Genomic DNA, 22,463 nt, shown 5'->3' on the forward strand with positions numbered 1-22,463 from the left:
CATATTTGGAACAGCATAATTAAGTCTCTAGTTTGGGATAATCTGAGTTTTGTGAGTATTCTATATTCTGTTCTTTGTGTTTCATTCTGTAACTTTGTGAATAAAGTTTTCTATTTTAAAACCTGGTAGTCAACCTAGCTAACTTTGGGTAATTTTCATTGTACACTTGCTGAAACAAATTGCAAAGTTATGGTCTGGGCTGCCTGCTTTAGAATGTTTTGAGTGGTCTGGCCTAGTGCATAACGTTGGAGTATTATGTACAGTTCTGGTCACCGCACTATAGGAAGGATGTGGAAGCTTTGGAAAGGGTGCGGAAGAGATTTACTAGGATGTTGTCTGGTATGGAGGGAAGGTCTTGAGGAAAGACTGAGGGACTTGAGTCTGTTTTCATTAGAGAGAAGGAGGTTGAGAGGTGACTTAATTGCGTCTTATAAGATAATCAGAGGGTTAGATTGGGTGGACAGTGAGCGCCTTTTTTCTTGGATGGTGATGACTAGCATGAGGGGACATAGCTTTAAATTGAGGGGTAATAGATATAGGACAGATATCAGAGGTACTTTCTTTACTCTGAGAGTAGTAGGGGCGTGGAATGCACTGCCAGCAACAGTTGTCTACTCGTCGACTTTGAGCATTTAAATGGTCATTGGATAAACATGTGGATGAAAATGGAATAGTGTAGGATAGATAGGCTTCAGATTGGTTCCACAGGTTGGTGCAACATCGAGGGCTGAAGTGCCTGTACTGTGCTGTAATGGTCTAGATGTCACCTTTCCAGTCTTCCCACCCACTTTGAGCTTTCTATAATAAGTAATTTTGTAAGATTAGTCAACCTCTGCAGCCATTTATTTTACAAACAATCGGGTTCAGGGGACCATTCGGACTAATCCTGTTCGTTTTCCGTGTTCTTTTCTCTTGGGACTGTTTCAAGTTCCTTTCTCCCTGTTTTGTTGACTTACTGATTTTCTTCTATTTTTATATTTTATTGTGAAGACTGAGAAAGCATATTGTATTTATGCTCTCATTTATTTGTTTCCCATTATTGATTGATTGTCCATTCTTATTCTCAAAGGGACCTCAGCTTACTTTTGTGGAAGCTTTTACTTTTTTAAAAAATATTTCTTCTTTTCCTTCATTCTTCTTCCTCTAGTCCAGTGCAAATCTTCACAGCATTATAAGTTTTTTTAAAAAATTTAATAGCATTCTTACTTTTTTCGCCATAGACAATTAGCTCAGCTGGCTGGATGGTTGGTTAGCAGTGTAGAGTGATTTCATCAATGCCAATACAATTCCAATACTGACTGAAGTCACCATGAAGACACTGCTTCTTCAATCTCACCCTGAACTGAGGCATAGTGACTCTCCAGATAAAACACCACCAGTTGTGAGTCTCTAATGTGAGAGCTGGAAATGTCCTCTAGGGTTATGGTAAATGTCTCAGTTTAACTTTCAGTTCCTTAAAGATCTGTTCCATGAAGAAAGCAATAGTTAGTCATGAAATGTCTCCTTAAATGTCGTCTTGCTGCTTACCTTATAATGTATTTCCCAGACCAATTTACCTTCTAAGTAATTTTGCTAATACGATAGAATGTTAAGTATTTTGTAAATTTATGTCTAATAGAAACAGGATTGAAATTACCCAGATGAATTTCTTGTAGGGCAGAGAGAAGTAGACTTCTTGCCAGTCTGTGGTTTTGAACCCAAATTTCAAGTGACAAGACAATTTGGTATCGTGATGTGCCATCTCGACTTCTCATATCTTGCCTCAATTTAAAAAAAGAACTTGTTGGGCATAAGATTGAAAATGTATTTGAATACTACCTTTTTTTTTTCAAATAGGTTCTGAAATCCACAGGATTGCGTACATCAGATCCTCGACTGAAAGAATGCATGGATATGCTTAGAACAAATGTGCAGGCAGCGTCTGATGGTGTAATGCTGGACAAAGAACTTTTTAAAAAGTAAAGCTTTGCACAATTGTTAAATTCTCTGATCTGAAATGCTGATGAGTATTGTGCTTTGTCAGACAATCCACTTGGTTTCTATTTTCATGAACTTGTTTGTTTGTTCCTTCCACTGGAAAGGGTATGAAAAAGGTGGCAACGAGTGAGCAAGATTGAGGATTTAATTTGTTTTTTCCAAATCTTGCATAAAATCTTCCAAAAACATAGTTTTGGAGAAAAGAATTGTTGAGTGAAAATATTTTTATGGTGTAATTAACTATTCAAATTTAGAGGCTACGTAAAATAAGTTGCTGTGGACCTTGAGGAAGATTTTGCCAGAACATTAAGTTTTAGACTATTGTGTAAAAAATTCTCCTGCAGAATAGCAAGTAAGCCTTTCAACTTGGTTTTGACAAGTTTATGTCCTGACCCAAAGTATGAAAGAAGAGGCTCTTGAAATTTTTCATGACTAGCAGGATCAAGTTACAAGATAATGCGGTTCAATATAGTATCATATTGGTAACTGTTAATGCCAAGGTAGGCTGTTTTTGTGAATAGTGTATTGGCCCACATGGTCTAACAACAAAGGTGACATACAAATGAATTAATGTTGTCACAATTATCAAATTAAGATATTACAAATACAAATTTTTAAGCATCACTCCAGGCAAAGCTGGACATGCAAAAATTCAGATGGCTGAACATGAAGGCAAATCAACTTTATTACAATAAGGAGGTTTTGAAATAACTATTAAAACAGAATCATATCCTGGAGCTGACTGACTGTAATTAAATAGCAGTAGTTGTCACAGTGAATATCAAGCTGAAAATTTCTAAAAATAAAAAGAGAGCCAGGAACACTGAATCTTGAACAACTGACTGTAATACCCTGTAATTACAGAAGCTATCTTGAACTATTATGCTATACTGTAGGGTTGGCCAATAATGAATGTGGAAGAGAAGTTTAACATGTTCAACAAGTCTTGACAGAAATTAGAAAGTTAACCTTCTGACTAAAAGAAGACAGGCCCATGAATTTTGCGAGAGAATTGGAGCTTGTATTGAAGGTGAAAAAGAATGGGACGTTGCTCGAACCTGATGGCATAAGTCTCTTCTACTGAAGCAACAGGAAAGTTGGGTACTGAAAAGCTTGTTCTGACTGGCAGCAAGATCTAAAACACATTGTGTCTAAGTCACGTCACTTTGCCAAACAGACATTACACACTAGAACATGAGTTATATTGAGCAATCATAAGACAGATAGTAAATACCATCCTCAGAATCCTGATGCTCAGTGTTAGAGAGAGAGTTTTTAATCAGAGGTTTCAGATTCTTGGGATCCCAGGTTTCTATTCCTGGCTGTACAATCTGGAGAAATCTTGGCTCTGCAAATCCCACTTCTTAAAAATTGCCACCTATTTCCCATTTTCATTTGCTGGGATGTAGGAGGAGTGTAGAAGTTGAATTGGGAGTTAGGCTAGGTGAGCTGGGAAGATTCTAGGAGGATACCAGTTCTTTCGGAAGTCTGAGTGGAAAACCTGCCTTGGATTCAGCAATGTGATTATATGTAAAGATTAAAATGGAAAAACTCTCCTGTTCTCACCCCTGGCTCCTTTGGTTGGAATGGATGGGCAATGTCCATGTACCCACATTTTCTTAGCATATGTGCCAACTCACTTTTATGCTTTTCTCTTCATGCCTAGTCACTTATTATCCACCATAAGCATTAATCAGAAAGCATTTTGACAAAAAATAAAGTTACTTGTCTACTGAGCTGTCGCTCTTGTAAAAGACTAATTGCGTACAAATCTAATGCATTGAAATTGTTTCAACTAAGCCCTTGAATACATAATTCAGGTGTTCAATCTGATGTCAATGAAAAAATTCCACACAATAAGCAATTTGAGTTCTCTCAGGTTCCCATTGTGACATTATAGTCTGGAAGTCACTCGTGCAGCATAAATCCAATAACAGTTTTATATTACCAAGGTATCAGTTAAAGTGTGTTTGCTTTAACGCAAGGAATATCAGGAATAAAAGTGACCAACTTAGAGCATGGATCAGTACCTGGTGCTATGATGTTGTGGCCATAACAGAGACATGGGTTTCTCAGGGGCAGGAATGGTTGCTGGATGTTCCAGGGTGTAGAGCATTTAAAAAGAATAGGGAGGGGGAGAAAACGAGGAGGGGGTGTAGCACTACCAATCATCTACCTATTGTACTCTAGCTACCTTCCCCCCACAGCCCTACCTCCCTCTCATTTATCTCATCACCCACTCGGCTCACAGCCTCATTCTTGACGAAGGACTTTTGCCCAAAACATGTATTCTCCTGCTCCTTGGATGCTGCCTGACCTGCTGTACTTTTCCAGCACCACATTCTTAACTGTTTCAGGGCACCTCTTTAGTCTGCAAGTATGATGCAGAGCTTCCAGTGGTATGCCTTTTAATTCTTTACCTGATTTTCTGCTGATACCTCTAATCTTGGTGTACTGTTCCAATGAAACTTAGTGCAAACTTGAGAAAAAGCACCTCATGTTTTGATTAGGCGTTTCAAAGCCATCTAGACTCAACGTTTGCATTCAACAACTTCAAGCTATTATCTCTGTTCTCCTATTTTGTTTGTTTTTCTCGTGTTTTGGTTTTAATCCTATTTGTTTTCATTTTTTGCTTTAGAGTGGCTATTATTCATTACTTTGCCATTCATGCCTCATCTGGACTACCTCTTTTGGCACCTTTTACTTGTCCAATTACTGCTCCCTTTGGTTTTGCCAACTAACCTTTGTGTCAGTACTGGTCTCCTGTCCCTTTCCAGATCTAACCTTTTTTTGCCCCTTTTTATCCTATTTCACCTGCTTAAAAGGTACTACTTTTTGTTTTAATTGCCATTTTGATAAAATGGCTGTCCGACATGCTGAGTATTTCTGGATTTTGTTTTGATTTGTTTTGGCTTTATTTTGTTTTTTGATTGAGTGGCTCAGTACCACTACTCTCAGCTGAGCTAGTTTAATCCTGAAAGTTTTCTGTATGGATTTTGGCCTTCAGGGAGTGAGAGAAGTAACCAGTGAGATAAAACCGACTTGACTTGGAGCTCACCAGTGTCTCTGCTCCATGTGCATTTCTCTATGACCCCACTTGTACAAAGGCATAGACCTTTCTTCATATTGACGTCATCCTCCAGCATGTTTTTCGAAATATTAGAAATAAAATTGTAGTGAATCCTGATCACTCATGGTCCAGCATATCCCTGACAGTACTATTACATCAAAATTGTACATCAGTTCAAATGGCAAAACTTGCCGCCGCCTCCATTTTGTGCTTGTCCACCAACTGCAAGTTAAAGCTGTCAGTGTGAGTGCACCTGCAACAATACTCAAAAGCTCGATACCATCCAGGACAAAGCAGTTCTTTTGATTTCTAGCCATCTATCATTTTAAGCAATCATTCCATCCATCAAGGTGCATTTTAACAACTTACCAAAATTTCTTCACAAGTGCCTTCCGAAGCAGTAATTTATCTTCTGGAAGAAAAAGGACAGTGAGTGCATGAGAATATTGTTACTTGCAAGTTCTCCTCCAAGTCTGAGACCATCTTGACTTGAAACTATACTGCTGCTGCTTCATTGTCAAAAAGTAAACATCTTGGAATTTCTTCCCTCACAACACTGGTTTATCTGCATCATACCGATTACAGAGGTTCTCCAGGACAGCTAGGAATGGGCAATAAATACTGAACTAGCCAGCAATGCTCATCCCAGCAGTGAATAATGAAAAAAGTTTGGTTTGATATTTGAAACTCTAATTTAATTAGGTTAGTAGAACTTTTATAGTTTAGGACAAATTTGTATGATTGGCATAAACTCATTCTGTGACACGTATATGGAATCTTGAGTTCTGGCATTAATTTACAGTAACTTTGGGTCTTTTGTGTGTCTATTTTATTTTAGATGTGTTGGAAGCAATATTGTACTGCTCACACAAGCATTTAGGAGGAAATTTGTCATCCCAGATTTTGAAATATTTGCATCCCATATCGATGGTCTTTATGAGAATGCCAAAAAAATGTCTGGAGGAAAGGTATGATTTGAAATTGATTTTTAGTACAGTAAGAAATTGAATTCTAAACTGCTAAATATAAATTCAAAAATGCATTTACCCACCGGAACTAAGTTTTTATTTTCCTTTTATGTTAATAATGCTGTATATTAGAAAAACAGTGAATAGTTGTAGACTTGGAAGGAATGTAGGGCGGCCATAAAAGTAATGCATTTTTTTTTGTATATGCAGTGGTGTTCTAGTTTCAAATACTGTAATTTTTAAAACTAAACTTGTTGGGGAAACTTGCAAGCAGGGCTATTATGCAAAAACACTTCACTTAGATATTTCTTTTTTTTTCTCAAAAGGTTGCTGACTATATTCCACAACTGGCTAAATTTAGTCCAGATTTGTGGGGCGTGTCATTGTGCACAGTAGATGGGCAAAGGTAAGAAACAGAAACTTTATTTTAGAAATTTAGCAGAGTCTTGGAAGTGTTGGCTGTAAAGCTTTCGTGACTACGGAATATATCTTATTCATGTTTATTTATTTTCCTTTTGATACCATCTCTGATAACATTAATCACCAAGATTTACTTGTGAGCAGTTCGTTTGTGCTTTTTTTTTTAAATGAAAGAGCCCAATTTTAAGTTTCTGTGGTAAGTTGTTCCAACAACAGATATTCACAGCTATCAAAATAAGTCATGTCTCAAATAACTGAATTATTCTCTGAACAAGTTTGTGTTCAACTTTTTTTAAAATGGACTCTCCCTTTAATTGATTTTATTTTTAAATGAGAACCTGTTAGCTTCCGATTAGAGTTATAAGATCAAGAACCTCTTGAGGTCGTTCCATTGTTCGGTTTGACCATGGCTTATCTGTTTCTTAGCTCTATTTACCTACTTTTGTTCCATGTTCCTTAACCACAAAAATAACTATCAGTCTCTATTTTACTTGAAGTTTAATTTGTGTAACCTGTCCTCGTTTTAATCTTTTAAATCTGGGTTTTTTCTGAATCTGCATCGCAGCCCTCTCCAATACCAGTTTAGCTTCCATTGATGTGGAGACTGAGTGCATAATTCCAAATATTGTTTGATCAATGCTTTTATGTTTATAAAATCCATTCATTTGGCTTCTAGCCACCTTGAGTTGAAAACCACATTTTTTTGAGTCTTTGTACTTGTAAATTTGGGCACTGAATCTAGAACTTGCTAACAATTTAGAAAATAATATGTATCTTTCTTGGATCATAATTGAATGACGTTACACATACACAACTCTATCTGTCACAGTTTTGCTCACTCATTGTGCCCATCATGCACCTTTGCAATTTAGATCTACACCACTTGAGAAATTAACTCAATTAGTGGTGTCAGCAGACTTGGATGTACAATATTCTTTTCTACTATTCATGAACATAATAAAAATTTGAGGCTACAGTTCAAATTCCCAGGGATGCCACTAGTTACACCACATTGATTTGGAGTATATACCCACTGTTGTTGTTGTTCTGCACTCACGCCCCCCCATCACTTGACAATTTTCTTTAATTCTGTGTGCTTTCACTTTTCCCCACTATCTCTAATGCAGCACTTTTTCCAATACATTTTAGAAGTCCAAATAAATAATATTCATACAAATATTCCTTTGTTTACCATGAAAATTCTCAAAAATTCAACATGTTGACAGATAATCTGCTTTCTGTCTAATTTGTTTACATTTTTCAATGTACTCAGTCACACTGTCCCTCATAACAGATTTTGATAATATTTCCACTGTAGATATTAGCTGTCTCCTGGTTTCTCTCCCACCTTTCTTAAATAATGGAGTAGCATTAGTCATTTTCTAATACAAAGGAAAAATTCCTGAATCAGAAAATTGTTTGTTTTGTAAATAATGACTAAAGAATCCACATTTTATTTCCATCTAATCTAACAAATTGAGATGGAATTCATTTTAGAGTTTAAAAAAAAATTGTCAGTCGCATTTTCCATATTCTTTTATTTAAACTTGTGTTAAATCTAGTAAAGTCTTAAGTTTTAGTCTTGGGAATTTCTAAATTGATAGCCCCTATTTTAAATAAGTTTGCCCCTATTGAATTAATAAGTCACTCATGTTTTAGTCTTTTTCCCTATTTCTCGAATAAATGTATTATGCTGCTTTACTCAACGATTGTAACGATCAAAAAGGATGAATATTTATCCTTCATGTTTGATTACATTGTAATCTTGTAATATTTGCAGATGATGGATGCTAGAACCCAGCCATGAATAAATAGTTTATCTGACATTAGTGGCTTTCCATGTATGCCACAATGTCTATTTTATTTCAACCACATATTGAAGTACTCTTTTTTTTTCTCTCTCTCTCTCTCTCTCTCTCTCTCTCCCAAGGCTTGTGTTCATCTTCTGAGTATCTGAAAGCCATAGTACCTAGTGAGCCTTTCGCTTTTTTCTTTGGTGTCATGGTTTCTCTTTCTACTGTCTATAGGTTCTGGATGAAAAGTACTCCTCTTTTACATGACGATTACCTCACTTTATTTCCCTCTAACTATTCATTTCATCTGTTTGATCTTACTTTGCTTACAAAGGATAGGTTGGTTCAAAATGGAGTGCTGCAACACAAGTTTACTTCCACAAAATTTGGCAATTATTGTATTTCCACTTTAAACATGTTCTGATCCACTGTGTTCTGCTTCAGTGTACTTCAGTTCCACATGCTGCGCTTTGTTTTCTAAGAGCCATTCGGACCATTTAACAGATCCATACTGAAGCTGTTGATTCCTCCTCTCTACTTGAGTTCATGACTCAAATTTGAGAAGGATATGGATATAGTGTGTAAATATGGGATTGATGTCGACAATCAGCTTTTATCTAGAATGGTAGGGCAGGTGTGAAGGGTTGAATCACCACTACCTGTTCTGGTGTTCCTAACATTTCTAAGCCCTTTTAAATCCATTATTTAATCCTTTTTAATCCTCCTTTTGCCTCCCTCTGCTCAGTTCCCAGTGTGAGCATCATCTATTGCACCATCTAAAGTTTTGGTCACTGAAAGATGATCTTATCTCAAATTAGGGTCAGTTTTATGTTTTAGACTCTTCTTTCCCAAGAAATGGACTGGGGCTATCTAGATTCTCTTCACATTGATTCTTACAGACTGAAGAAAAAACTTTTTAAAAAATTCACTTCACACAAGAATTTTTTTAATATATTTACAAAGAACATATTTGCACCTAGCACTTAGAAAGTCTTTGTTCCAGAGCTTAAGCTTGTCAACAGTTACTTTAAGGAAGGAGATTGATTTATTGTCATTACATTTGAAAATTCCCATCTTCTAAAATTACTGAACAGTGATTTCAATTGCATGAACAGTTTTTCCTTCCTCTCTCCTCAGGATTAATTCTTAAATGAGAACACATAGCCCATACTTTTTTTTTGTTTAAAAGTCTTGAGATTCAACAGCATTTGCATTTTCCTCATCAACCTTTATTCAATTTCTTTCTCTTTCTCCCCATCTTCCGTCCTCAAAATGACTTTCAGTTCATGAGATACAAGGTATTATTTATCACTGACAAATTGAATATTTATTGTCCAATCTTCACCATCGTTGAGAAGACAGCAGTGATCTGCTTTCTTAAATCACTGCATTCCATGTGTATAAGTGTTTAACTTCGCATTTTATTGGAATTGATTTTATCTTCATTTTCCCATGTCTTTAGCTTGGAGAATTCAATTGTGACCATCCCTGAGTGTCCTGTTCTTGTCCATCTGGGATATGTTTCACAGGCAGGTCTGTGTTTAAGTTCTCAGTTGCCATGAAACATAGCCCACCTTTCTTGATTTCTGTGATATTGCAATGTCATACCAAGTGCTTCATGTTGATGCAATAAATTGGTTATGCTTTTGTAAAAATACAACAGAATTTCTTTCGCAAATCCAAAAAACATCCCACTTCAATAGCATACAAGTAACCAAACAACTGGTGTCCAAGAGCTGCTTTAACTAACTGAATTACCTGATTCCATTTACAACATTTGGAAGACATTCAATTACCATTTCTCATTTGGATTGGCTCCACATAATTGGAGCACAAGAATATTTTTAAAGTGATCACTTGGAGTTGCAGGTAAACCATCAATCTTATGGACTTCAGATCTGCATGTTTGAGCCTTTACACTTGTTTTATTTTTTAAAAATTACAAAATTACAAAACACTTCAGGCATTTGAATGCATGAAGTAAATACAATGACAAATTTACTGAAATATATTAAACTTTTGCAGTTAGTCTCTGATTTTCTATTTACCTTTTCTAGATTGGCTTTGGATAACAAATGTTCACTACAGAATAATTGAGGATCCAGTGTGTTTGCTGCAACTAGTCAAACTCATTTATTTCAAGAGAGAGAGTTTTCCCAGCATCATAAGAGTTGGGTTTGGAGGCAGGATGGCTGAGAATTTTTTAAAAATGCATTTGGGTTGTTATCATGATGTGCTTTTGCCGCCTTCCATCTTTTGTAAGTGTGGTAGGAAACAATGTTAGGAACTCCTGTGGTAGAGGTGTGAGGTCGATAATTGAGAGGGATTTTACATTCGGTTTCCTTCTTTATCGACAAAGAGATTAACCTCCTCCTGTCTCAAGCCAGGTAGGTTAGAAAAAGTAGAGCATGTGGGAGGTATCTTGTTAGCGTAACTGAAAGATTCTCAAACTATTGATCAGTTGTCACTGAAGAGTTTCAGACATGGCCAGTAGGAGACTGCTTTACAAAGAACTTCGTGCTGTCAGATTGCCAGCTCCTTGGAAGGTCCTTCTGACTAGCATTTCATCCAACTTAAGATACACTTCTCTCACACCAGCTTTTAGGGTGGTAGCTTATGTAACTTGATCTCTACCTCTTCTGAGACTAGGCAAGGTACTTAGCACTGCTAAATGTTGCTGGGAGTGACTCCAGCACAAGCATCATCTCCATACAACCTTCCACAAGGAAGAGAGAATGGCCACTGATGCATCTGGTCAGAAAACTGATCCCCAACTGAATATCTGCAGGAAGAGGACCAGATATCCTGATATACACAATCACCAGCCATCTTGGGAATCTCTGGTTTTCATGGCTAATAACCGTTGATGTCCTCAGTGTTTGATTTGCCTTTCCAGTGGACTATGTTGATGCAACTTTGCCATTGATCAATAAGATCTCCTCTCCCATGACCAATTTGAGAGATTTGTTCTGCAAGAAAAGAAAGACAAGTATATGTGGCCATTGTTGGTTTGTGTGCAGAGATATGAAATTGACCATACATGAGAATGGGTGTGTGTTAGCTCTTTAGATAGGGATGTAAGGTGACTACAGGGAGATGAATGAGTGGAACTATTAAGATGTGTTCACTTGGGGCTTGTATTTCAGAGTGAGATTTGGTATTCACTAGTTGTACTGTCCTAATGACCTAAATTTTATTGGTGCATGGTCTCAGGTTGAAGGGAATACATTGATATTTCATTGTTTTTTTGGACATTTCTTTCCATGCCTGCTCTTCTGGGAAGGCTGTCCTATTTCCACCCTTGGTATAGTTCATCTCAGCTCTGCCTCTGAGGTGTCTCCATTCCTGTGGGTGCTGCGCCGCCTCAAATGGAAATCATGCCTCCCACAAAATGAGTCAGGAGTGTGGTGCTGGAAACGCACAGCAGGTCAGGCCACATCTGAGGAGCAAGAAATTCGACATTTCGGGCATAACCCCTTCATTCCTGATGAAGGGCTTATGTTGGAAATGTTGATTCTCCTGCTCCTCAGATGCCCCTGCCTGAATTGCTGTGCTTTTCCAGCACCACACTCTTGACTCTGATCTCCAGCATCTGCAGTCCTCACTTTCCCCTCCGACAAAATGGCCTCATCATGTCACCTGCTCTTTAATTAGTTGAGGGACCCTGAGATGGCTCTTATGGCCTTTCAGGGCTGCTGACACACACACGCACACACACACATTCCTCAATACTCTACCAGCGCTCAGGCAGTAAGATTTCTTATCGAAAATCTGTTTCACAACCCTGTCTCCATCATTATATTATTTGTAAAGCTCTTATCTAAGCATTTTTGCAAGATGCTTGGTGGTCGGTAAGTACCTGCTTTATTAAGTATATGAACAATGGAGTTATAACTACACAGACACAATTTTTTGTAAATAGAATGCAGAGAAAAATTGAAGATTCTGGAAATGAAACAAAGAACAGCATTTCAGAATGCTGAAAAAAGCACAGCAGGTCAAGCAGCATTTAAGAGCAGGTAATTTTGCCTTACAAATGCAAGCCTTTTATCAGAATTGGACTTCTCCAGAACGTAGTTTTATGATTGCCATCAGCTGTCAGATACATTTATCAACATTCGTCATGTGTGAGGCCATGCAGAGAAAGCCAGCAATCTTTCAACACTAGGGGTGGGTGGTGGTACTAATAACCAAATTTTATCTTTATACATATCCTGTTTTTACAGTGGACTTTCCTGCAAGTGGATTCTGTTATATTATTCACAGCCCCATGATAATCTTTTGTTCATCATGCCACACATGTTCTAGACACACAAGCATTTGAATGACTGTTGTACAATTCTTTTGTAAATGTAATTTTAAATATTATTGAATTCAAAATTAATGTGATTTCCACAGTGGAGTAATAAGTAAATCTAGTTGGAATGAGCTGAAAGAGAAATACACCCAACTTTTAAGAGGCTGCAGACACAATTGCATTTTCTAACCACCTAAGAATGTCGTCAACAGGGTTTACAGTACCCAAAACAGGATCCAGCCATTCTGAACAGAATATCTCAAGTGTAAAAATTCACATGTCTGGAAACTACAGTATGTTTATGGATCATCTCATTTATCCAGGAGTATAAATGGTAATCAGATGGCTCCCCCATGTCTTTTCTTTGCCTTCACTTATATGAAAACTGAAGGTCATCCTAAAGTAAAGCAATAACTAACTTGGAAACTAGTGAATAACAGGTTGTAATCCCATCATGCATGGCTGAGGATAAACGGCATCCACTGATTAATTTTGATTGTCATATGTTACCAGGCTTTTGTTCACAGAAGCTTTTATTTTCAAAAATGCCGTGAATATTTCTACAAATTCTTCATAATGGCAAGAGTGAGAACCACTATAAAATTGCCACATTGCGCATTTTAGAGCAAACTTCTTCATTAGTGTATCATTGGACAACTTACAATGTAAAGTACCATTACACTGCTGAGGATAATGATTATATATTTGTGAATTGCACTGTTAAAACTTTAGCCAGGTCCAGCAATTAAGCATAGATTCAATTTAATTTTGGATCTTTGTGCTGATTTACAAGTATATATTCAGGTGTGTGGGAATACAAGGAGTAGATGCTTTTTACTGCAATACCAGTTCCTACTTAAGAGTGAAGGGAAATAATTTAAAAATATGTGCCAGAAGTAAATTATAAATTGTTGTACCCGCTTAGAAGCACTGTGAAGGCATCCCATCCGAGGTCTCTGATCCAGGGAAGACCCATTTTGTTGAAATATTGCATGCCTTTGGAATTAATTGGGAGCTGGTTTGAAGCCCTTGCTTGTCAATGGTTGTTTAAAGTATGAGATTGATTCTTAATTTGTGATCATTCATTGTCAAAGGTATGCAAGTGCTGTTTGCTTGTAATGATAGATAAAACCTTCTATATTTACCTCCAATTTTTTTGGCTCAGGACACTGAAATGGCAAGCCTTCACTTTGCTGTTCTTTGATATCAAATGAATTTGAAATGAGCCTCCTTTCTGACCACTCCTGGGCCTCATGTGATGGTATTCTTTGTAATGTAAGAACTTTGAATCAAGTTATCCTTGAATTTGCCTTTGAATCAGTTTAATATAATTGTCTTTTTAAAGCGTAACCTACATTTGATTTGACATTCTGTTGGGTTTGGACCTCAGCCAAGCATGTTTGGAATATTGATGTTTAAATTATTAGCTAATTACTTCAATAGTAGAAGTGCTTGAAGAATAGGGCAAATATAAAATTATGTAATCTTCAAAGTAAGGCTTCTTGCTTCTTTAATGGAGTAGAATTATGCAGTAAAAATGTCCAAAACTCTGGTGATCATGTACATATGATTTAAATTCCTAGTCTATGTTTGAGACAGGCTGTCATCCAATGACTTCTGAAAATCAAATTCTGCATGAATCCTGTAATGTAATGGATTTTTTTTTTGATTTTTCACAAACTTTGATTAGGAACAGATTTGTTTTCTTTTTTAAAAAAGAAATGTTGCTCATTAATCTCTTGTGCTTCCTAAAATTGATTTTGTTTTATCAAGCTATTTCTTTTTCGGAAAGAATTTTAGAACAAAGTCTCTATTTGGGAACCAGCAGGAGGCTGCAGGTTGGAAGATACAATATTTTATGCAATTATTTATGCTTGCATTACTGAAGTGACCAAAAAGAGTTAATCATTTTAGTGATATTTTTCCTGAATCGTTTGTCATGTCCTAGATGAACAGTAAAGTTCTTTACTTAGTACTGATTTTGTAATTAATTTTTCTTTATGATTCAAAATGGTTAGAGTCTGCGCACAATTTTTCTTTTGCAGTTAGGGTAGGGTGGAAAGGGAGGAAGAGAGAAGAGATGAGACTTTGATGTTGTGAATATACGTTTTTTAAAAAAAGTCCTTTTATTCTACAACCAACCAGCAAAAGTGAATTATTTTAAATGTTTTCTGAAGGATAAAATTGTATAGCGATAAATTAGTATCTAAAATGCAAATTTGTACTCTTGATTTCCTAACAAAATAACTTGAGATGCTGCTTTTGAATTTCAATTTAAATTGTTCCATGGGGGGGGGGGGGGGGCAAAACAGAACAAATTACACTCTCTATAAAAATAAATTTAGAGTATTCAAGTGCATATTTACTTAATTATAAATGTATTACCATGGACAGCAAGGTTCCATTTAAATTTAACTGTATGTTAATGTTAACAATTTTAGTCGAAGAAAGTGCTACTGTTCACAGCTTTTGTTATTAATATTAGTCCTTCTTAAAAAGCTAGACTTTTTTAAAAAAAAAGACCTAAATTATGAACTGTTTCTGCTGTGGATAACTTTGCTCCACATTAAATAAATCAATTTTTTGGTTATTTCTTTGACATTATTTAGACTGGTTCCATCCGGCTCTAGTAAACAAAGAGTAGCCAGAACCACATGCGAACCTACAATAGACAAGTTATTTTATCTAATGGCTGAGAATGAATCTATCAAGTAACTGAACTGTATCAACTAGCAGACTTTAGGTTCAGCTGAATTGTTGAATGAGATCAGAAGACAGTAAGAACGCCACAGTTACACTAGAATGGGGAGGGGAGTGTTCATACTGGATCGCCATTGATTTGCATTAAAGGTATGTGTGTGGGGACATCAAGTGACAGCAGAATTTGGATCTCTTCTAAAGTAAGCAGTCTACTTACTTTACTGTCAAATATTGCATGTGTCTAATGGCCACTTGGTAAGGTACTGGAGGGTGACCTTTACCTGTGGATCTCTATTTTAGAAAGCCATCTGAGAGAATGGTGGAAAAATGATGTAAGGAAAAAAGTTGTTTTTGCACTTTTTTGAGACTTCTATTCTTTTACCTGTTTTAAAGTCGTCTTTATTTTTTATAGTCTTTCACCTCGGTGGAAATGAACTTCAGCCAGGAGAGCAAGTGGGTGGAACTGCATACTCCTTCACAACTTCACTATGCCAGACTTCTATAAATGGCCATAAAGGAGGTGTGTGTATACACAGACCAATTCCCAATGTTTGTTTTTTGCTTTCATGGGATATCTTGAAAGAGACATCTGAAAACCAACATAGCTCATTTGATAAGACTTCCAATTAATGGTGTGAGATCAGTAACTCAGAAGTCACTGGTCTGCAGCTTCCTTTTACACATCTTAAGGAATTTCTGAAAACCTTGTGCTGCTGGTTACTGCATATGTGCAGTGAGCATGATCTGTTTGAACTTTGATATCTACTTTGCCTTTCAGCAGTTGAAGTGGTGTGGAATTTCCATTTCAGTCTGCTCAGGTATATGGCTGAATTCCATTCATTGTTCATCTCCACTTTTGCATCTACTGCCCCAGTTGCACTGTAAAACTTCAGTTACTGTGAAGCCACCTTTCGCACTATAGCGATGCAAGCTTGAATTCCCTTTCTTCATTATGCAGTATGGCATTACTTATCTGAAAAAAAACAGTCCTCTACCACAAGTGCTCTGTATCACTTAAAAAAAAGTACATTCTTTGAACTCTTTTTTTCATTCTCTATAAATGTTCACTGGGTTTCTGAGGTGGATGGCACAACACTCTGTGCATTTATGAAATGAATATACTAAAAGATGCCTTTCTCTATGCCAAGCAATTTCAAACAACCTCCCTTTCCAGCCCCTTCCTTCCAGCTACCAACTGGATTCATTCCTCCCAAAGACCAATCAGGTTGTACCCTCTACCTGTGTTCACCTATTCCTATCTCACCTCCTTCCCACCCCTCCTTCCCATCCAAACCTTCTCCCTCCCTTATCTGCAGCTCCCCTTACACCCACCCCTAGCCCTGAAGAAGGGTCACACCCAAAATGTTGACTTCACCTCATGATGCTGTGTGGCTTGCTGTCTCTTTCCAGCTTCCTGCTTGTCTACCTTGGATTCCAGAATCTGCAGGTTTTTTACTCTCCAACGCAACATTTGACTTTTGGCTTGCCCTGCTTTTAAATAAAGCAGCCACTGCAGCAGTTGATGGATTATAACAGTAGCCTGAAGTGATCTTCACTGTTGAGACATAGTGTCCATTGAACCTGTTGCATTCTTATGAGTTCATTAGAATGCTTCAAGCCTAGTTTAGGATGATATAGCATTTGTTGCTTTAGAGATACAACATTAGTCTCTACTGTAGCTAGTAAAATCTGCTACAGTTTTTAGGTTGCAAAATATTTAAATCCCTGGATGAGGGAAAACCATGTTTTTTTTCTTATTTATTTTCATGAAAAATAGTGCATTGCACTGCAAACATGTTTTTCTAAAGTTTAATGGAACCATTATATTGCACAAACGTGTATATGTATTGTAAAATGTACTATGAACTATGGTTTTTAATACTAGGCAAAAAAACTAAAAGAATTGCGGATACTGGAAATCTGAAACAAAAACGGAAATTTTTGGGAAATGTCAGGAGGTTGGGCAGCATCTGGACAGAAAGCAGAATTAATGTTTATAGTCCAGGAACCTTTCTTCAGAACTGCAGTTTTGCTGAGATTTTCGAGCAATTTCTGTTTTTGTTGTGGTTTTTAATAACTAGCATAATATCTATAGATGTGTTTTATTTTGGAAAACTTAATAAAGGTATAGTGATTTTGTTTTGTGCTTGGTGATAAATTGTAGACAAAAAGATTTAATAGGGAGAATGCCATTGCACAAATGAACTTGTGCAATTACTTGTTCCTTTGATGTGGAGGTGTCGGTGTTGGAATGGGGTGAACAAAGATAAAAATCACACAACACCAGGTTATCGTTCAAAGGTTTATTAGATTACTTAGTGTGGAAACAGGCCCTTCAGCCCAACAGGTCCACACCGACCCGCCACTCACCCAGACCCATTCCATTACGTTTACCCCTGCCCCTAACACTACGGGCAATTTAGCATGGCCAATTCACCTAACCTGCACATTTTTGGACTGTGGGAGGAAATCTGATCACCCGGAAGAAACCCACGTAGACACAGGGAGAATGTGCAAGCTCCACACAGTCAGTCGCTGGAGGCGGGAATTGAACCCGGGTCTCTGGCACTGTGAGGCAGCAGTGCTAGCCACTGTGCTGCAAATGGAAGTGCTAGCTTTCAGAGTGCTGCTTCTTCATCAGGTAGCTCGTGGAGTAGGATTTTAGGACAGAATTTATAGCAGAGAATCATAGTGTCATACACTGAGGCGATATTTTGAACAGTCTTAGATTTCTTAGAATGGGTTGCAGGTTTCACTTTATTAATATTTAAAACTCAGAACTTCTTTCAAGACACATTCCTGAGATAGCTTATGGCTTTATTTAAAAATGGTGACATCTCAGCTCAGACAATGCATTAAAGGTGTGAAGTTAGAGTCTATATGTATTCTAATCTTGAGTCAGACTGGTTCTATTTCCAAAGTAGGAATTTATGAAATGTCAGATGGATTATAAAAAATATTGACTGCCTACAGATTGTGTGCTTTTTGACTGAATTTGAATGTATTTGCAGATACAATTCTGCAAATGCAAATCCCATTGACCTTTACGTGTGTGCATGCATGTGAGGGAGTGAGAGAATGTGTGTGTGTGTTCGATAGTTTGGGAGAGTATATATCTGCTGTCCGACACACGCACGCATGTATTGTCTCTCACGCACGCACGTGTGTGCGCTCTCTCTCGCTTTCTTCTAGTGCGCGCTCTCTCTCTTGCCCCCACCCTCCCCCTCACGTGCATCCACACGTCAATGGGGTGAATTTGCATTTGCAGATACATTCTATTTTGCTCAAAAACACACAATCTGTAGGCAGTCGGTACTTTTTATAATCCATGTGACATTTTATAAATTTCTACTTTGGAAATAGAACCAGTCTGACTCAAGATAGGCATACATGTAGACTCTAGTCTCTCTCCTTTTAATGCATTGTCTGAGCTGAGATGTCACCACTTTTGTTTTAGAAAACCTTTAAGTTATCTCTGGAATGTGACTTGAAAGAAATTCTGAGATTGGCATATTAATGAATCGAAATCTGCAATCCATTCTAAAAGATGAAAGACGTAATAGCAATAAATCTAAGTTTGTTCAATATATCGCATTAGTGTATGACGCTATGATCTTTTGCTATAAATTCTGTGTCCTATGATCCTATTCCACTAACTACCTGACGAAGGAGCAGTGTTCCGAAAGCTTGTACTTCCAAATAAACCTGTTGGACTATAACCTGGTATTGTGTGATTTTTAACATTGTTCCTTTTAAATGATGGACAGCAAAAATTGCAGAGACTCTATCAATGGTATACTTGATTTTGTTTTGTTCAAAAATGTTTGTGTATATCGCACATGTTGAGAAAAATCAATCCATCAATTTTTAAACTTCTGGATTGTCAGTATTTCTTAAATATTTGTGTTTAATTTTATGTAGCAACTGATCAAGACTGGAACATGCCATCAGGTGTGCTTGTCTATATTGTTTTCTGTTAAAGTTGATACATCTTCAGAGAAATTGAACAAGCTGTAAGTAGTCAGAAGCAGGTGTTGATTTAAACCCTCCAAAATCTGTGCACTCGTAATAACCTTATGGCACTAATAGATCAGACAGTTGATACAAGATGCAATAAACATGGATTTTGCAGATCAGACAAGTTTGAAATTACACCAAGGAATTGAAATAGTCTGGTTTACTTTTTTTTCTTCTTGGTAATGTGTTTCGTGACGATGCATATTTTATACATTGGAACCTTTTGTCATTCAGAATATTGTTAATATTTATTATGTTGCAAGAATCTAATTGAATAAATTCGGTGCTGAGTATATGAATGCAGAGGTCTCAGTGACACCTGATTGACTGCTGTGGCTGTTGGTTGTGAGCAAAATATCATAAATTCTGTGCATACGCACACGTTCTATTGCAGCATATTTTGTGCAATTGATGGTGTGCAACTTTAATTTGATACTGACACTGCCATCTTGAAGCCTTATGATGCCCTCTTAACCTCATACACCTGAACATGGTTTAAAAATCAGGAAGGATTCTCCCACTGATGCTCTAGAAAGAGATCATCAACTATTTGCGGGCCAGTTGCTAGTTGACTACTTCTGTCTATTGATATGACTCTACAACTATTTGGTTCTTTCTATTGTGATTTCCCTTTGCAGAAGTCCATAGGCAGTGGTGTGTCAAATATTGATGGAGCTTTTGGCTTCAAGGCTTCTACACAAGTTGTTGCTCCAAAATATGCACAAATATGCTTCCCTATTTAGAATACAGCACAACTGTGAGAACTGATCAGCCTTTTCCAGCTCAACTATGCAAGGAAAAGTTACTTTTAGTGAGATGCAAGTAGTTACAATTGCAGTCTTCCATTTTCACCAACAGTCTGCAACCCATCTCATTGTTACCACCATCAAGCTGCCTCATATCAAACATTCTAAACAAAAGTTAACATTAAAACCTGCTGTATTACAAACAAGTGCAAACTAATTCCCTCATGCTTTCCTTTGGTAACTGTTTTGTGTGTTTTGTCTGGTCTTGTTCGTTTTGCAGAAGCTTCAGCTTGCTTGGTAGAGGTTGTTACATTTTAGTGAAGGACTGCAGATGGCATGGAGGATGGCTTAACAGGCCTGGTCTCAGTGTTCCATCCCCTCATGCAGTATTGTGGACTAATTAAGTTATTATGAAAGGTTGTTGGGTTGAAAGGTTGTTGGGTCATAAGCCTGAAACAGAACTTTTTTTTTCCACTGCTGCCTCATTTGCTAAGTACTTCCAGCAGCTTTTGTTTTTACTTTACAGTGTTTGCACTCTGATGCTAGATTTTGCTACAAGGCGATACAACCTTACATCTGCCCTGTCAAATCCCCTAAGAATCTTGTATGTTTCAATTAGGTTATCCCTCATTCTTGTACACGTCAATGTGTACCAGCCAACCTACTTAATCTCGCCTAATGAGGCAGTCTTTCTAAACTTGGGAACAGCCTAGTAGTGGATCTTCTCTGGAGTGCCTCCAATGTTAGTATATGTTTCCTTAGGTAAGGGCTGTAAAACTGTTCTTAATATTCCGGCTGTGATGTGATTAGTGCCTTGTACAGTTTTAGTATGACCTCCCTATTTTTATACTCTATACCCTTTTGAAATAAAGGCAAATACTCTATTTCTATTTTTATATTCTGTTTGCCTTCTGTGTTGCCCACTGAACTGGAATGCTAGCATTTTTGCATTTTGTGTGAGGACTCCCAAATCACTTTGTGCTGTTGCTTTCTGCAGTCTTTCTCTATTTAAGTAATATTCATTTCCTTTATTCCTGCCAAAGTGGATAACCTTACATTTTCCAACATGCTAACAATCTGTCAAGTTTTTACCCACGCATGTAACCTTTCTTTATCTCTCTACAGACTGTCCTCTTCGCCACTTATCTTCCTATCTATTTTTGTCATCTGCAAACATGACGATAGACCACTTATTTTCCTCATCCAAGCCATTAATATATATTGTAAATAATTGTGCTCCCAGCACTGATCCTTGTGGCACTCCACTAGTTACAGACTATTACAAAATACCCCCTTTATCCCAATACTTTGTCTTCTATTAGAAACCTGATGCTTAATCCATTCTAACTTTACTACCTCCAACACAAACGACTCTTATCTCAGTCGCCTGATGTGTGGCATTTCATCAAAAGCCTTCTAAAAATACAAATGTATCACATCCACTGCTTCCTCTTTATCCTACTTGTTACCTTCTCATGGAATTCTAGTAAATGTGTTAGGAACAATTTCCTCTTGAAGTCATTCCTGCTGTGCTTGATCATTGGTATTTCTGAGTGTTCTGCAATTTCCTTTCTAATATAGACTTCTAACATTTTCCAAATTACAGACGTTAAACAAGCTGACCTGTTTTTTATATCCTTTTCTTTTCAATTAAAGGTGTTAAATTGGCAATTGTTTTTTGGAATGCTATTAGTGTCGTCTTCTGTGAAGACTGATGTCAATTTTTTTTAACGCATCTGCTGTTTTCTGATTCCCCATTACTGTTTCCCCAGTATCATTCTCTAAGAGGCCTATGATCATATTGGCTACTCTCTTCCTTCTTATGTACTTTAAGAAGCTGTTAGCCTTGATATTACCTGCAAGTTTACCCCCAAATGTTATCTTCTCCTTTAATTTTTTTTTTGGTGTCTTTCATTTGTTTTTGAAGGAGATGATGATTTCGTGGTATTATCATTGGATTGTTAACCCAGAGATCCAGGTAATGTTCTGAGGACCCTGGTTCACTTCCCACCATGGCAGGTGGTGGAATTTGAATTCAGTAAGCATCTGGAATGAAAAGTCTAATGGTGACCATGAATCCATTGTTGATTGTTGGAAAACCGATCTGGTTCACTAATGTCCTGCAGGGAAGGAAACTGCCTTACTTGGTCTGGCCTACATGTGACTCAAGACCATAGCAATTGACTCTTAACTGCCCTTTGGGCAATTAGGGATGGGCAATAAATGCTGGCCTAGCCAGTGACTCTCTCATCCAATGAGTGAATTTAAGAAAACCTTTCCCAGTCCTCTACTTACCACTATTCTTTGCAGTGTTTTTGTCTTTAGAATTTGATGCTATTCTTAGCTTCCCTGATTAACCATGGTTGGCTAACCTCCTACCTAGAATCATCCTTTCTCTCATTTGCTACAGAGAATGCGAGAAAGTGCCTGTTCAGAGGAATTGAGGACATCTGTTCTTAGTGTCAATGAATTGGT

At 37.2% G+C, this 22,463-nt stretch overlaps 1 protein-coding gene across 4 annotated transcripts in view; it reads left to right on the forward strand.

The window, feature by feature from the left end:
- LOC122551255 (glutaminase kidney isoform, mitochondrial) overlaps nucleotides 1-22,463 on the forward strand; it is a 119,427-nt gene that overhangs the window by 26,528 nt on the left and 70,436 nt on the right. For all 4 annotated transcript variants that reach the window (XM_087988676.1, XM_087988675.1, XM_043692870.2 and 1 more), the window contains exons 3-5: nucleotides 1,837-1,958; nucleotides 5,886-6,015; nucleotides 6,342-6,421. In XM_087988676.1, coding sequence (XP_087844802.1) covers nucleotides 1,837-1,958; nucleotides 5,886-6,015; nucleotides 6,342-6,421 — 332 coding nt within the window. The remainder of the gene's footprint in view (nucleotides 1-1,836; nucleotides 1,959-5,885; nucleotides 6,016-6,341; nucleotides 6,422-22,463) is intronic.

Source organism: Chiloscyllium plagiosum, unplaced genomic scaffold (assembly GCF_037043375.1).
Source record: "Chiloscyllium plagiosum isolate Xiang-an unplaced genomic scaffold, Cpla_swu_hap1 HiC_scaffold_7, whole genome shotgun sequence".
Taxonomy (NCBI): domain Eukaryota; kingdom Metazoa; phylum Chordata; class Chondrichthyes; order Orectolobiformes; family Hemiscylliidae; genus Chiloscyllium; species Chiloscyllium plagiosum.